Consider the following 17538-nt stretch of genomic DNA (forward strand, 5'->3'; position numbering starts at 1 on the left):
GGTTGTGAGTTTGAATCCCGGATCGGGTTGCGTGTTGTGTTCTTGAGCAAGACACTTTATTTCACATTGCTCCAGTTCTCACAGCTGTAGAAATGAGTGGTGACGTCACTGGTGCCAAGCTGTACTGGCCTTTGCCTTTCCCTTGGATAACACTGGTGGCGTGGAGAGGGGAGGCCGGTATGCATGGGTGACTGCTGGTCTTCCATAACAACATTGCCCGGACTTGTGCCTAGGAGGGTAACTTTCTAGGTGAAATCCCATGGTCAGTCATGACTGAAGGGGGTCTCAGATCATGAGCAGGAGTAGTGGGGAGGGAGCATCATAGTCCTGTGTTGAGAAGGATTCTTTGGTATTTGAATAATTCACCTCTAGAAACATGGGTGTTTTGTTCACCATCCTTAAACAACCCTTATTCAGGGACCTTTTAAGAGGGATGGGCTGCTCAACCTGAAGAAAATTCTAAGTAGGCTCCACCTACAAGATCATGTACTGTTTATCTTGATATGAGGTCACCATAGCATATGTATATGATTGTGATGCATGTCCCTTGTGTACCCTTATCAGGCAAGCCATCAATTTGATGGCATGAGCTGCTGTCTCACTCTATAATAATAATAATAATAAAATAATAATAATAATAATAATAATGCCCAGATGCTGTACCAGGCAGTGGCTCTCATGGCTTCTGATCTTAACTGATTGGAAGTGTTACGATGTACATGTTTTGTCTTTGTGTAAAAGTTGGGCTACAACAAATATTCTGCTCAGTACCACAGCTTTGCTTGTCAGTTGCTTGACCATAACCACTTTAGCATGTCCCTTAGTGGCTGGCAATATGTGCATCACTGATCATGAACAGTGAAGGCGCATGGCTCAGTGGTTAGAGTGTCAAGCTTATGATCATGAGGTTGTGAGTTTGAATCCCGGATCGGGTTGCGTGTTGTGTTCTTGAGCAAGACACTTTATTTCACATTGCTCCAGTTCACTCAGCTGTAGAAATGAGTTGCGATGTCACAGGTGCCAAGCTGTATCGGCCTTTGCTTTTCCCTTGGATAACACTGGTGGCGTGGAGAGGGGAGGCCGGTATGCATGGGTGACTGCTGGTCTTCCATAAACAACATTGCCCGGACTTGTGCCTAGGAGGGTAACTTTCTAGGTGCAATCCCATGGTCAGTCATGACTGAAGGGGGTCTCAGATCATGAGCAGGAGTAGTGGGGAGGGAGCATCATAGTCCTGTGTTGAGAAGGATTCTTTGGTATTTGAATAATTCACCTCTAGAAACATGGGTGTTTTGTTCACCATCCTTAAACAACCCTTATTCAGGGACCTTTTAAGAGGGATGGGCTGCTCAACCTGAAGAAAATTCTAAGTAGGCTCCACCTACAAGATCATGTACTGTTTATCTTGATATGAGGTCACCATAGCATATGTATATGATTGTGATGCATGTCCCTTGTGTACCCTTATCAGGCAAGCCATCAATTTGATGGCATGAGCTGCTGTCTCACTCTATAATAATAATAATAATAATAATAATAATAATAATAATAATAATAATAATAATAATAATAGGAAAAGGAATAATTGGAAAGCAGCTGGACCTGATGATGTTTAGGGGTACTGAATAGTTGGGAGTGGCATAAAAATAGCAGAACAACTTCATGAAATGATCAATGGGATTGAAAAGATTCCTAAGAGGATAACTTTTGGATGAACAGTACTGTATTTGAAGGATACCTTAAAAGGTAATGCTGTGGATAAATACGGACCTATATCATGCCTTCCATTAATGTGAAAGCTGCTCACTAGAATATTCACTGATGAAATGTATATGTTTCTTGATGATAGAACTCTCTCTTTTGAACAGAAGGGATGTAAATGGAATTTCAGGGGAACTAAAGACCAGCTACTCATAGATGAAATGGTTATAGAATATTGTAAGCAAGAAAATGACAAATTTGGCAATGGTCTGGATAGATTACTGTAAAGGCTACAATATATTCCATATTCATATATCATTGAATATTTGAATATGTTTGGAGTTTCAATGAATGTCAAGAGCTTTTTGAGAAAAAAACATTGAAGTGTGGAAAACTGAGCTCACATCATGTGGACCGGAATGTTAAGAATCAAGAGAGATTTTTCAAGGAGACAGTGTATCTTTTTTACTATTTGTCTTATGCTTGATCCCTTTAACATTGCTACTGGGAAAGTAACATCAGGGATATGAATTTAAAGGAAATCAGCAAAAGATCATCCATGAATTATTTATTAATGATCTCAAGCTGTATGGTAGTGACAAAACTCCAGTCAGCTCTTTAGTGAACAGAGTTCATTGTTTTAGCAACTACATCAAAATGGAATTTGGTCTAAAAAATGTGATAAAATATTCCTGGCAAGAATGAATGATAGTAGACTTGAAAGTATAGAATTATCATCAAGGGAAATCATGAAAAAGATTGACAGCACTGGGTTTTAATTCCTGGGCATATTGGAAGTGAATGAAGTAATGGGTGAAGAAATGGAGAAAAGCTTCATGCAAGAGTATCTCTGAAGACTTAGTCTGTTGTTACAGTTAAAACTGAATGAAAGGAATAAATTTCAAGCAATCAGCACATGCAGTTATTATCAAGTTGGGGAGAGAGAAGTAAAAGAGGCTAAACTAAAAATTGGGAAGTTTACTCACAATGCATGGAACATTCCACTTGAAGAGTGATATTGACAAGTTATATCAAACCAGGCACAAAGACAGGTGAGTGCTAATCAGCTGTGAAAGTTGTGTATGCTCAGAAGAAAATATGGGGTGGTACAACAAGAGTGCCATAGAACACTTGCTGCAATAATATTAATATTAATAATGATGATGACAAAGATACACAATACTAATAATTATATAGTAATCTCTTTTATTTGCCACAGGGACATTTGGTGAGGGGTTATATTACAGGTGCAATTTACAGGGACAATTTACCATTTATGTGGGTGTTTTACATAAAAAGATGAGGTGAATAAAAGGAGAAGAGGAGATAAGTAGTATATATAATACAAAATTTGTGAAAACAGAGATAATGCAGTCCTCATGACAGGGGAGAGTATCCAACTGGAGCCAATCAAGGAACTGCACAGATCAAGGATTAGTCTGACCACCTAGACCACCTAACTGTTATTCTCCAATATACTGACACATGCTTGGAGCAGTTCCATTCATTCTAACCATTTTTCCGCAGTCACACACACTTTTAGACAAATTCACTGTGTGAGAACACATCCCTCTTCACACTAACTTTCCTTTTCCAAGTTGAAAATTGAAAAAGTTTTTGAGGGCTTAACCGAAGAGGGATGTCAGTCCACAAACCTTTCAGCTTCATCCGTCATACAACCTCATTTGCCATAACCAATAGCAAGAGAACACCGTCTGCTTTGCCTAATTAATAACATCTTTTATTGTAAATGTAAAAAAAAAAAAGAAAGAAAAATGTAAGAAGAGAAACGATTTCTTAAAAAGGAAAAGTTTGAGAAGACATACATTTTGTATTCCAACTGTTAGAGCAACTTCTCCATGGAAGCATTGTAGTCATTGAAGAGAAGAGAAAATGGAAAGCCCAAGCAGTCACCATTGTATAATAGATAGCTATCATTGCTGATACCAACACCATTCCATAACCAATACCTGTGGTAAATAAAAACTATGCTAATTATACTTTATAATAACAAAAAACAAACAACATTTATGAAACTGTGGTAGTTAAAAATGAGTTATTTCTTACAGGGGCACAAATAAATGAAATCTATATCTGAGGAATGGAGTGAAATTGTAGTCAGCAGTGTCAGTGATGGCAGCAGTGGTATCAGCTGTGACTCTTGTGTCTTTGATAATGGCAGCAGTATCAGCACAGCATCAACAACATCACCAGCACCACCACTATGACCACCAGCAACATCACCAGCATCACTACTGCCACCACAACCACTACCACCACACTGCTACCACTACCACTACCACCACCACCACCACCGCCACCACAACCACCACCGCTGACACTGTCACCACAACCACCACCAACACACTACACTACATCACCACCACCACTGCCACCACCATTATAATACTAATAATCGTCTTTATCATTGGTATTTCTTGAGCATTTGTAACTTTAGCTTGATCCGATACTCAGTAAGGATGCAAACTCTTTTAAGTTTGGTGCTGTTTTCCTTTCTTCTTTTTTGTTACTTGACTTGGAAGAAATTACTTCCCTATAATGATATTCCAGATGAGATACTGAAATAATAACACATTGAGAACCTTGGATTGATACTTTACTTATCATTTGAAAAGAAAAAAAGGCAAAGTTGACCTTGGTTGGATTTGAACTCAGAACACAGAGTCAGAATATCCACTCTAATGTTCCTTCCAGTTTGTTGCCATTTCGTATAAAGTTGTGATGTCATAAGCTTTCTACATATTGTTTAACTTCACACAACACAGATTATATTCTCAAACCTTGTCTGTTGTGTTGAAAAACTGAAAAGAAATTCTTATGTTATCTTTCACTTGTTTCACTCATTGGATTATGCCCATGCTGGAGCACTGTCTTGAAGAATTTCAGTTGAACAAATTGACCACAGTATTAGTTTTCTTTTTTTTTAAATAGCCTAGTACTTAGTCTGTTTTGTCTCATTTGCTAAACAACTAATTTATGGAAATGTAAACAAGCCAACACCATTGTTCAAGTGCAAGTGGCTCTGGTGATGGTGATGGGGGAAAACACCACAGCACACACACACACAGAGGATGGGCTTCCACACAGTTTCCATCTTCCAATTTCACTCACAAGGCATTGGTTTGCCTGGGGCTATAGTAGAATACTCTTCCTCCAAGATGCCCCGCTGCTGGGTCGAACCTGAAACTATATGATTGCAAAGTGGGTTTCTTAACTACACAACCATGCCTGTACTTACTGAATATCATATGCAATCTCTCTTGTAACTTTTTATTTTAATCCAATATTAAGTATAATTTGGTTTCCAAGACTACAGCTTCCTATATAGGACCTTTACTGAGCTTAAATGGAATTTTTTTAAAAAGAGCTAAATTGCATATTTATATCAATAGGGCAGTGCTTGCTTAAAACATGACTCATATCTAATTTAGCTTTATAAAAGTTACAAACCTTTGAAAAATGGTACTGCTTTCCAAACTGTTATTGGACCAAGACTTCCATACTGACCATAAGCAAGTTCCATATAGGCCAATGGAATTCCACAAAATATCAACATGATAACATAAGGGATAAAAAAAGCTCCTGAATGTGAAAACAAAACAAAACAAAAATATCTTTAGGTACAAATATAAGCTTTTAAAAGAAATGTATTTGGAATATTGTAAGATCATGAAACAATAACAACAACGACAACAACAACAACAACAATAATAATAATAGCCCTGATGCAATACCAGGCAGTGGCTCTCATGGCTTCAGATCTTAACTGTTTGGAAGTGCTATCATGTAAATGTTTTGTCTTGGTATAAAAGATGAGCTACAGCAAATATTCTGCTCAATACCACAGATTTGCTTGTCAGTTGTTGACCTTAACCAGTAGAGAATGACCCTTAATGGCTGACAATATGTGCATCACTGATCATGAGCAGAATTAGTGAGGGAGTATCATAGTCAAGTCTTGAGAGGAATTCTTTCACCTCTGGAAACATGGGTATTTTGTTCAACATCCTTAAACAACCCTTATTCAGGGACCTTTTGAGTAGGATGAGCTACTTGAAGAGTCTAACTGGGCTCCACCTACAAGGTCTTACAGTGTTTATCTTGATATGAAATCATCATGTCATGTACACATGGTTGTGATACATGTGCTTGGTGTACTCTTATTAGATGGGTATATTGGGCTTTGTATACTTGTACCCCAGTGTCACTTTGATGGCATGTACTGTTCTCTCACTCAACAATAATGATAATAGTGATAGAATAAAGTAAGAATGCATATGTTTTTTTCATGTTTTATCTACTTTGGTTTTAAAAGTTTTTAATTGTTGTCTTCCAGGAAAAATATCAGTAATTATAAAAAGCTTTTAAGAATGGAGGCCCTTACATAACTTTTTCATGGTTGCCAAATGTTTATAGTTATATATACAAAATGAAATTTCCATGTCTGGAATGGTCATGTGTACATAGGTGTTATGCATAGCTTAACTTTCTGGTTAGGAATTTATTCAAAAGACACACACATGTACACATGCACATGTACACAAACACACACATCCCCCCCACAAATATATATATACATACACACACACACATATATTCATACATATATAGCTGTAGCTAATTAGAAAATTACAGATATAAGCCAGCAATAGAACTGTCAGAATTCATAAAACTTTCCAAAAGTTTGATATTTAAGTTTATATATGAAACTATAAGCATGAGAATACATGCATAAAGCATACAAAACTGTGTATGTACTGACTCCAAATATTGCACATATACATACACCATGATTAGGGAATGAAAAAAAGGAAAAAAGTTAATTTTGACAATTCAATCGATGGCTTGTATCTGTAATCTTGTTGATTTGTTTAAAATTCCAATAAAAGAGCTTTGGCTCTAGGTTAGAAACCTATTCTTTCTCTATTGGCAAGAAATCTAGAAGTAAAACTGAATAGCATACATACATATATATATACTTATAAACACAATACAAACATACATATATTCTTTTATTCTTTTACTTGTTTCAGTCATTTGACTGTAGCCATGCTGGAGCACTGCCTTAAAGGGTTTTAATCTAACAAATCAACCCCAGGACTTATATTTAAGCTTGGTACTTATTCTATCGGTCTCTTTTGCTGAACCACTAAGTTATGGGGATGTAAACACACTAACACTGGTTGTCAAGTGGTGATGGGGGTGGAAACAAACAGACACAAAGTCACACACACATAGATATATACATATGTATGTGTATGTATATATGTCTATATATATACACACACATATATATATATGTATATATATATATATATATATGCATATACATACATACATATATATATATATATATATATATATATATGTATATATATGTATGTATGTATATGCATATATATATATATATGCATATACATACATACACACATATATATATATATATATATATTATATATATATATATATATATATATATATGTATGCATGTATATACATATATATGTATACATACATACATACATACATACATACATACATACATACATACATACATACTTACATACATACATACATACATACATACATACTTACATACATGTATACATACACATGACAGGCTTCTTTCAGTTTACATCTACCAAATCCACTCACAAGGCTTTGGAGGCTATAATAGAATATATTTGCCCAAGGTATCATACAGTGGGACTGAACCCAGAAACATGTGGTTGGGAAGCAAGCTTCTTATTACACAGACATGCCTGTGGCTTTTCCCTCTGTAACATAGATATATATGCATATATCTATGAAGGGAGATTTTATCATGGACAAAATCCTCAGTATCATGCCTGTCAAGGGTGTATACATGTTATGATACATATCATTTACCATTCACTTGTTTTAATCATTAGACTATGGCCATACTGGGGCACCACCTTCAAGAACTTTTAGTGGATTAAGGCTACCGTTGGTTTCATGTTAAGGAAACGCTTAACTGTTATCAAGCCTATCACAGGGAACACCAGTGGTCATTCATGTGATAAGTTTGGTAATTGTTAAGGACTTCCTTAAAACCAACGGTAGCCTTAATTTACAAGTAAATAATCTTTATCCACCAATGCAGTGTTGAGTACACATTCTCATTGTTCAGTATTTACACATATATATATACATATAATGGGATTCTTTCAGTTTTCAGCTATCAAATCTACCCATAAGGCATTAATCAGCTCAGGACTATAGTAGAAGGCATTTGCCCAAGATGCCATGCAGTAGGACTGAATCCAAGATGACCATGTTTGGAAAACAAGCTTCTAAACCACACAGCCACACCTGTACATGCAGTAAACTTATACTAGTCATTCCATTTCCCAAAAATTTCAATTTAAAAAATATAAATGAATTACAAACCTCCACCATTCCTATGTACCAAATAAGGAAACCTCCAGATGTTTCCAAGACCAATCACATAGCCTAAGCATGAGAGCATGAAATCTAGTCGACGATTCCAGTATCCTCTCAGCTTGTTTTCCTCTACTGTCATAGACTCATTAGTGCTTTCATTGCTAGTGATGGAAATTGCATCTGCTAAATAACTACCACCTGACTGTGTTGCTCCAGCAATGGCAACAGCAGGTGATACACCAGCTGGTACATCGGACTGATCCTGGAAATGAAAAAGAAAAAAATTACTGTCATTATTCTTGTTATAACTAATGAGGTGACTGCAAAGGATAAAATCTATACAGAAAGATAGCAAAAGAGATGAGTGAAAATGAAAGGAATGAAATAAAGATGTAGATGGTTTGAACTGTAAATATCCAAGTGACATGTATTACAGTGTTTAGTTTTGTATTTCGTCTTTTAAAAGTCAATAAAATAAACAAGTAGAATTCTTGGGTATCTTGGTAAATGGTTCTCTGAAACAATTAGACTTGTTTCTAAATGAGACAATTGCATTTAGATGAGTTGGTAAGAGTATCATTCAAATGATTTAGGGCTCATGATTTACCTCCTATCAGTGGTACTGCACTGTGTCCATATTCAAAATACTGACTTTGTCCATTTAACTGTGAATAGACAATATAGTTAAGAAAATTTCAGATAGGTATGAGGGTTCTATAACCTCACATAACTGAGTTTAAAAGCTTCTGTACACATATCCTGAAAAGACATGTGATCTACTTTGCAAACCTTTTAATATACTACAGGATTAAATATTCAAGAGATGTCACTATCATCTAATAAGTGTTGTACTTACAGTCTAAGACAAGGCAGTACATTTGGTAAAAATATCTTATGATATTTTGATGTAATGCTGTTCTGAGTTCAAATTCTGTTAAGGTAGACAATGCATTCTATGGTTAATAAAGCAAGTACTTGATTTATTGAGCTTGATTCACTCAAATGCACTCTTCTGAGGTATCAAAAAAGAGTCACCAGTTTTAAGTCAGTACATTTAAAATTTATTCTTTATACAAAAATGAAAGTAAAATTGTGTCTGAATACCCTAGAAACCCTTCTATATCTTAAATTTTGAGAATATCTGTTTATATTTCTAAATCTTCTACCATACCATGACCAATTATGAAGTAATTTCTTATGGTAAACTTCGAAGGAAATTTGACTGTCATTTCTTGCAGGTGAAAGAATCATGCAGAAGCTTTTACCATTTCCCTATTAGCTTACAAATGGTGAATACAGTAGATAAATTAGTGATGAATATAATATGCTAAAAAAGAAGACATCATGATCATGGTTTGAATGTTGATTGAATGATGGAACTTCAACACTTAGGTATGTTGAATGAAACTCTTATTATAATGCTATTCATGAGAAACCTTGTAAACATAACACAAATGAAGGAAGACTACAACAGTACTAATGACCTGAAAAAATGTTCATAGAAGCGGAAAAAAAAACTCCCCCAAAATAATAAAACAAACAAAACATATGTTAGCTTGTATGATGTTCCACATATTGCAACCCTCTCAAATTCCAAACTACAAATCGATAAGACTGGAGAGACCATTCACATAGGTGGTATCATAACTATACATAATATATCTCAGCTACATCACCTTAAGACTCTCACAAATACCAATACAACACTGAAGATGCTTATATATATATATATATATATAAGATCCAAGGATTGAGGTGTAGAAAGAAAGCTTCAAGCAACCCGTAATAAATATAAAAACAACTTTCAGGGAAAATAGTTATTTATTGAAGCAGAAGGTTGTGGATTTTTCCATATCAAAGTATGATAAACCAAAAAAAGTTCTTTTTATATTTCACGGTAGGTGACCAGGATTGCCAGGTATGCAAGTAAGAATACAAGAGTTAAGATAAGATTCCAGATCTTATTTACTCAATTCCTTAACTGTTGCATATATATATATATATATACATGCATTAAATACTACAAAGCATTCGTGTAGGACAGATACAGAAGGATCCTAATTCTTTATCAGCTATCGACCAAAATACTAATACTCAGTTTTGTGCCTTTAACGATAAGACTGAGAATTTCATATATTGGCGGCACCCGCAAAATTTGAAGAGAATTAAGGCTTGAGCAAACAACAATACAGGGTGGATGTATGAAAGTAAACAAATGCAATTTGAAATGGTAGACAAAGACAGAATAAATACAGCCTTTCGCCAAATGTGTGGGTGATGGATAACACGTAGAAGAAATCTTCAATGGATATAGAAAGGGAAATAGCAAGAGAGGATAAAACATTGACCGGCAAGCCAAGCATCTGGTGGCAAAAAAGCAGAGAGATGAGAAAATTAGTCACGGGTCACATGTGGGCAGTAGATAGAAGGGAAGAAGGATGAGAGAGAGAGGAAGAGGAAGAGAGAGAGAGAGAGAGAGAGAGAGAGAGAGAGAGAGAGAGAGAGAGAGCAGAGAGAACTGGGAAGGAAGGAAGGAAGAAAGTCTACAGTTAAGAGTGAGAAGACAAGAGAGAGGGTGAGTGGAAGCTGGGATGCTAGAAAAGGATGAGAGAGAAAGAAAGAAAGAAGATAGAGTCGCAAAAAATATATAAAATCTTACTGTTAATGAAAGTCGGGATGTGTGGCATTCAGTTACTCAATAAATGAAAAATGCATTAAATACGGCAAGACATACATGTAGGACAGACACAGACGGACTCTAATTCTTCATCAGTTATCGACTGAAAAGTACTAATACTCAGTTTTGTGCCTTTAATGATAGGCATTACCCATCACTCTTGTGTTTGGCCAAAAGGCTGTAGTAATTCCATCTTCATCTATCGTTTCAAATTACATTTGTTTACTTTCGTACATTCACCCTGTATTGTTTTGTTTGCTTGAGCCCTAATTCTCCTCAAATTTTGTGGGTGCTGCCGATATACAAAGTTCTCAGTTTTATTGTTAAAGGCATGAAACTGAGTATTAGTATTTTGGTTGAAAACTGATGAAGAATTAGGGTCCTACTGTGTCTTGTCCTATGTGTATGTTTTGTAGTATTTAATGCACTTTTCATTTATTGAGTAATTGAATGCCATGCGGCCTCACACACACACACACACACACACACACACGTATGTATGTATGTATGTATGTATGTATATATATCTATATATAATATTATGTATAAATATATTATTATAATGTATATTATGTAACTGTCTGTCTGTCTGTCAGTCTACCTATCTATCTATCTATCTATCTATATCTATCTATCTATCTATCTATCTATCTATCTATATCTATCTATATATATATATATGTATATGTATATATAGTACCTATCTATAACAGTATCATTATCACCACTTTTTACTATAAGCAAATTTTCTTAGTAACCATTACAGTCTTCTGACCAACATTTAGATGTCTAATAACTATACACCAATATTAATTTTGATATTATGAAAAGAAGCTAAAATTCCCTTTTAAATCAAACTGAATTCTTATTTCCTTAAAGGCAAAACAGAATTGCATCACAACTCATTACTTATGTCATATCTCAGCTTCATTTAAGTTTTTAGATAAGAATGTGTATTAATCCACTCCTCCCTCATAAGCTCCTTACCTAATTTACTGTCCTAAATTTATTTCTAACAATACTAACTGAAAGCTGTACATGAGATTAGACAAAACTGCTCTGAGGGGAAATACCGTATTAGTGAAAGATGCTTTTATGTTTGCACATGTTGTCTGTGTACATTTGTTTTAAAAGAAGACAATTCAAAAATTTAGAATTAAAATTCTTTATTTCTTTTTAAATAAAACAATTTGAAAAAAAAATCTAGTTTGAAATTTTTTCCTTTATACCATCCTAAGGGTGTAGTTAATATTTAATAAGTCATCTCCATTAACCCATTCTAAAAATTAACTCTTTGTAAACTGAAAAAGAATTAACACTTTCTCAACTGAAATCATAGTTATAGCTTGAAGGGTATTAATGCATTCTAAAATGGAGTCAAATATTTGACTAAGTGGGTTATGTTTACATTACTTGTGGGTCATCTTAAAAATTAGGTTACTGATCAAGTACAATTCATAGTAATGCACTTTAGTTACTGCACTTTTATTTAGTTATGCATTTATTTATGCATTTGTGCATAAAACAAAGTAAAAACAAACACGATTCACTTTAAGATTGCTTATCTTGGAATCTAATACAAGGAGCAAGTTCAAAATGTCACCAGAAATGTTAATATTTGTTCGGAGTCATTATTATTCTGATTTCAAATCTCACTGTGATCAATTTTCTCTTTCATCCCTCTGGAGTCAATAAAATGGAGTTCTAGTCAAGTACTGGAGTTAATTTAATCAACTAGCACCCTCTCCCAGATTTGCAACGGTCAAAATCATCCCTTTTGTTATCGGTGCACTCAGAACAGTCTCAAAGAATCTGAATGCAATACCTGAGATTTTGGGCATACCAGATATAGCAGGGAGCACACAGATGGCTGTGGTGCTTGAAATAGCTAATGTTCTGAGGAAAGTGTTGTGCCTCTGAGCTGTGGGCAAGAGCTGAGGCATAATTATACACAACCTGATCATAAAAGATCTATGTGTTGGAGAACAATGACAACAATGATTAACAATAATGATGACAAAGACAACAACAACAACAATAATAATGACAACAATGACAATTCTTTCTTATTTTTGGTTTAAAGCCAGCAAATTTGAGGGCTTGGGAAGTCAATTATATCGATCTCAAAAGGATGAAAGGCAAAGTTGACCTCAGCAGAATTTGAACTCAAAATGTTAAATCAGAAGAAATGCTACTAAGCGTATTGTATGACACAGTAACGATTATACCGGCAATGTTTATGATGATGATAACAATAATGAAAATAACAACAACTAGAATAACAACAATCTGGTTGAGAAACATAAGTCTGAGCTCTGAAGATTCTTGAATGCAGCACACACTCGAAGCCCCCTGCCAATAAGCCCATCAAATGCATATAATGAAGCAGAATATTAAGTAGCTGCAGAATATACGGAGCAAGAAAGAAACTATTAACCGCATTGCTTCTGGCTGTCTAGTCAAAGCTAAGAAAGAATACATTCATAGATGTGAAGAGTTAAAACTTATATACACTGGAAGTTACATCAGCATTATGAAACACCAGAAGATAAGAGGTGGTATATAGAAGTTTGAGAAAGCAAACATACTCTGGGATGTATCAATACACTCAGGTAGGAAGATCAAGGCTAATGGAACAGATATTGTTGTCAAAGATAACCACAAATAGAAATGCATCCTAATCCCAACAGATAATAATATGTCTGGCAAGAAATGGGGAAATAATTCAAATATAAAGACCTGGAAATAAAAATAACTTAAATATGAAAGTTGAAAACAGAACAATAATTGGTGTTTTGGTAATAATAAAAGAAACATGCAAACAAATGCATAACCAAAATCTCAAAACTTACAAATATGCACAACATGTAGAAAAATAATACTACTAAGCACTATGCATAATTATGTAGAGTACTTTCAATATGAAAGATGGATCAAAACCAACGCAAAATACTGCACCTACCTAAAGCACATAGAGCTGTGCTTGGTAGGGCAATGAAAGCATGCAATAAAAACAAGACTACTGAATGACAGTAACAACAACAACAACAACAATAATTCTTTCTACTATTAGCAGAAAGCATGAAATTTTGAAGGAGAGGAATAGTCAATTACATCGATCTCAGTGTTCAACAAATACTTATATCATTGACGCCAAAAGGATGAACGGCAAAGTCTACCTCAGCAGAATTCAAACTCAGAACTTAAAGACATGAAATATGCTAAGCATTTTGTTCAGTGTACTAATGATTCTGCCAGCTCGCTACCTTATCAATAAAAATGTTTTCTAATTTATGCACAAGGCCAGCAATTTGGTGAGAAGGGAGTTAGTTTGTACCATCAACCTCAGTGCTTGACTGATATATTGTTATTTTATCAATATTAGAGATAGAATTTTATTTGAACCCAGTACGTGAATAACTGGAATGGATACCACAAGCTATTTTTTCCAACACTCTAATGATTCTCAAATATTAATATTTGCTGGTATTATTTAATATTAAAGGCAGTGAGCTGGAAGAATGGTTAGCATGCCAGACAGAAAACTTCATAGCATTTCATCCATCTTTATGTTTTCGCTTCAAATTCTCTTGAGGCTGACTTTGCTTTTCATCCTTTACGGTTGATAAAATAAGTACATTTGAGATCTGGGATCGATGTAATTGACTTACCCCATCCCTTGAAATTGCTGGCCTTGTGCCAAAATTTGAAATGAGTATTTTTTATTATTTATCAAAAAGAGGTAGAGAAGAAAATTATAATTTTAAATATGATTTTTCCAAAATTATCAACATTTTACTATTCTAAGATAGGGAATTTTAAACTATGAAGAAAGTATCAAAGTATATGTAAGTTTCACTATATCAAAAACTAAATTTCAAACGTCTAGAGAATGTAAGATGTAAGAATCCTTTCTACTGGAAGCACAAGGCCTCAAATTTGGGAGAAGAGATCAAGTTGATTACTGGTACTAATTTTATTGACCAGGTCTTCTCAAGCACAGCATATCTCCAAAGGTCTTGGTCACTTGTCATCACCTTGGTGAAGCCCAACGTTCGAAGGTCGTGCTTTACCACCACATCCCAGGTCTTCCTGGGTCTACCTCTTCCACAAGTTCCCTCTACTGCTAGGGTGTGACACTTTTTCACACAGCTGTCCTCATCCATATGCAACACATGACCATACCAGTGCAGTCATCTCTCTTGCACACCACATCTGATGCTTCTTATGTCCAACTATTTGCTCAGGGTACTTACACTCTATTGTGTATGCACACTGACATTACACATCCAGCGTGTCATATTAGCTTCATTCTTTGCAAGCTTACACATATCCTCAGCAGTTATGGCCCATGTTTCACTGCCATGTAGCATGGCTGTTTGCACACATGCGTCATACAGTCTACCTTTTACTCTGAGTGAGAGGCCCTTTGTCACCAGCAGAAGTAGGAGCTCTCTGAACTTTTTTTAAAAATAATTTTAAAAAAATCATATATTATTATTTTAGGATGAAAGAAAAATGACATGCTGATGAATAACATCACCGAGTGTAAAACCACTGCAGCCAATAAAAATCTAGGAGTGTGCACTCAATACTGGTTGCATGTTTGCCCTTCTAGAAACAGTAGTCAACATTTTCACAAACCACACCTTACCATCTTAAAAAAATGAGAACATATTGGATAGTGGAGTTCAGGGTACATTACTCCTAGAAAAGAAAGGTTTGTCATCACTGGTATGCCATGATCAGCCTATCATATAATCATATGTCTACTAAATAAAGGCTGACTTCAGTCAAAGCAATAACAAGCATATTGCAATTGAAGTTGAAAAAGAAATGGATTCAGAATGATACCAGAAAAATGAATGTTTCTATAGCAGTGAACCATCGGAAATTTATAAGAAAAGGATACTTGCTATGTGGAAACTATTGACAAGTTCTCAATCTAAGAACAATGATTAGTGGATCAAATATATTTAATTAAATGAAAAAAGTAATGATCTGGAGACTTCAGAAGGGAGTGTGATCAAATGCAAAAATTGCAGTTGGTAGTGAGGAGAAGGGAAATTATATTTATAATGTCTATAATGAGTTTGGTATTTGTTCCAGTCCAGTAAGGAAGACCCACAGTAGAGTATTTACTCAAGTCAAGTTGTAGGTATGTGAAATTTTTTACGACTTTATTCAATGGAACAACCCAACTCCTGCATTGAACCACTTCTAACCATGTTAAATAGTTTTAACCTTAAGATCATTGGACACAAGATTGTAAAAACATGCAGTGCTATAACAATATGAAAGTCGCAATGCCAACAACAACAACAATAATAATAATGGGAAAATATACATTATGTAAGAAAGAAATACTACAATACCAAGGCAAGAGTGATAAAGGATAATGTGGAAGAAGAGAACACAACTAATGAAAAAAGATTAGAAATTTTAGAAGGCTTAATGATATCAAAAGAAGAATATAAAGGGATTAGGAAACTTAAAGGAATAAGGAAGAATTACCAACCAAAATTAATTACCATCATTAAGAAGAAGAGAAAATGCAGATAATCCTTGGAAGTAAGAAAATTTAATGACATCCTGAAAAAGACAAGTAAACATTACTAATACCAAAGTTCTGTTAAACAATGGATCTGCACTTGTCACAGATATGTTTGGTGTTGAATTTAAGGAAGTAAAAACATAAGTAATAGAGCCAAGGTGGAAAAGGTAACTGAAGGACAAGTAAAAGATCTTAAAAAAAAAAGGATCAGAGGCATCTTTCTCAATTTCTGAAAAGAGTATCAAAAAGGCTTATAGGAAATTACCTAGAGGGTAGATTAAAAGAATACAAAGAATGAAAACAAAAGAATATAAATAAATTAATTTCAACAATAGACAAAGCAGTGTAAATGAAACAGAATGAAGGCTTTGTTATCATAAATGCTTAACCAGTATTATTTTGATTTATCCTTATCTGGCTCATTGTTTTTTTATTGTTTTTCTGTCCAGTTTAGATGCTGATAGAGTAACATGAAGGCAACATGAGTGGGGTCAAAAATGAACTGAAATCTGTAAGTAATGCACATTGAGGTGTATCCATGATACAGTGTTGATATACTGTTTATGCTGACAGAGGTGGGATACAGAAGGCTACTTCATACAGCACTTTCCACTTATAAATTTAATAAAATACACTAGAAAAGGGAAGAGAACTTTATATGTGCAACTGATATAAAATATGTTGAAACAGAAAAGGGATTACAAATAAAAGAAAAGGGAGAGGTTGTCTCAATGAAAAGAAAATGTGTGGCATGTACAGTTTTACCTGACAAACTGGAGATCTAAAGAGAGAGTAACAGTGGGGTTGTCTAAAAGTCAAAAGATTAAAGAGGGGAAACTGATAGCCTGATCATGGTTGTACAAGAACAATGATTTGAATAAACTTGTTAAATACTTAGTTATATTGAGTAATAATATAGGAAAGTGTTAACTGAGACTATTCTTGTATTGCAGACATGCAACCAATACAAGAGGTATTTACAAGACCAAATTATTTGGATGAAGCAGGAACCTCTTGACATCAGGGAAAAAGATCATCAACACAAATGTGAAGCTTCATCTATTAGGTTGGCAACTAAGTTCCTGCCATTTTACAAAATTTTTGAAATTATTGTGTTTTTAAATTTTGGAATCTATATTTTTTTCAAGAATTCTATTTTTGAATCATTTTGGAATCTATT

General features: G+C 34.6%; 1 protein-coding gene across 4 annotated transcripts in view; it reads right to left on the reverse strand.

The window, feature by feature from the left end:
• Window positions 1-17538, reverse strand: part of LOC115211848 — a 279433-nt gene that overhangs the window by 43972 nt on the left and 217923 nt on the right. For all 4 annotated transcript variants that reach the window (XM_036503398.1, XM_029780571.2, XM_029780579.2 and 1 more), the window contains exons 14-16: window positions 8134-8389; window positions 5173-5304; window positions 3528-3671 (exon numbers count right to left, since the gene is read on the reverse strand). In XM_036503398.1, coding sequence (XP_036359291.1) covers window positions 3528-3671; window positions 5173-5304; window positions 8134-8389 — 532 coding nt within the window. The remainder of the gene's footprint in view (window positions 1-3527; window positions 3672-5172; window positions 5305-8133; window positions 8390-17538) is intronic.

This window comes from Octopus sinensis, linkage group LG1, assembly GCF_006345805.1.
Source record: "Octopus sinensis linkage group LG1, ASM634580v1, whole genome shotgun sequence".
NCBI lineage: Eukaryota > Metazoa > Mollusca > Cephalopoda > Octopoda > Octopodidae > Octopus > Octopus sinensis.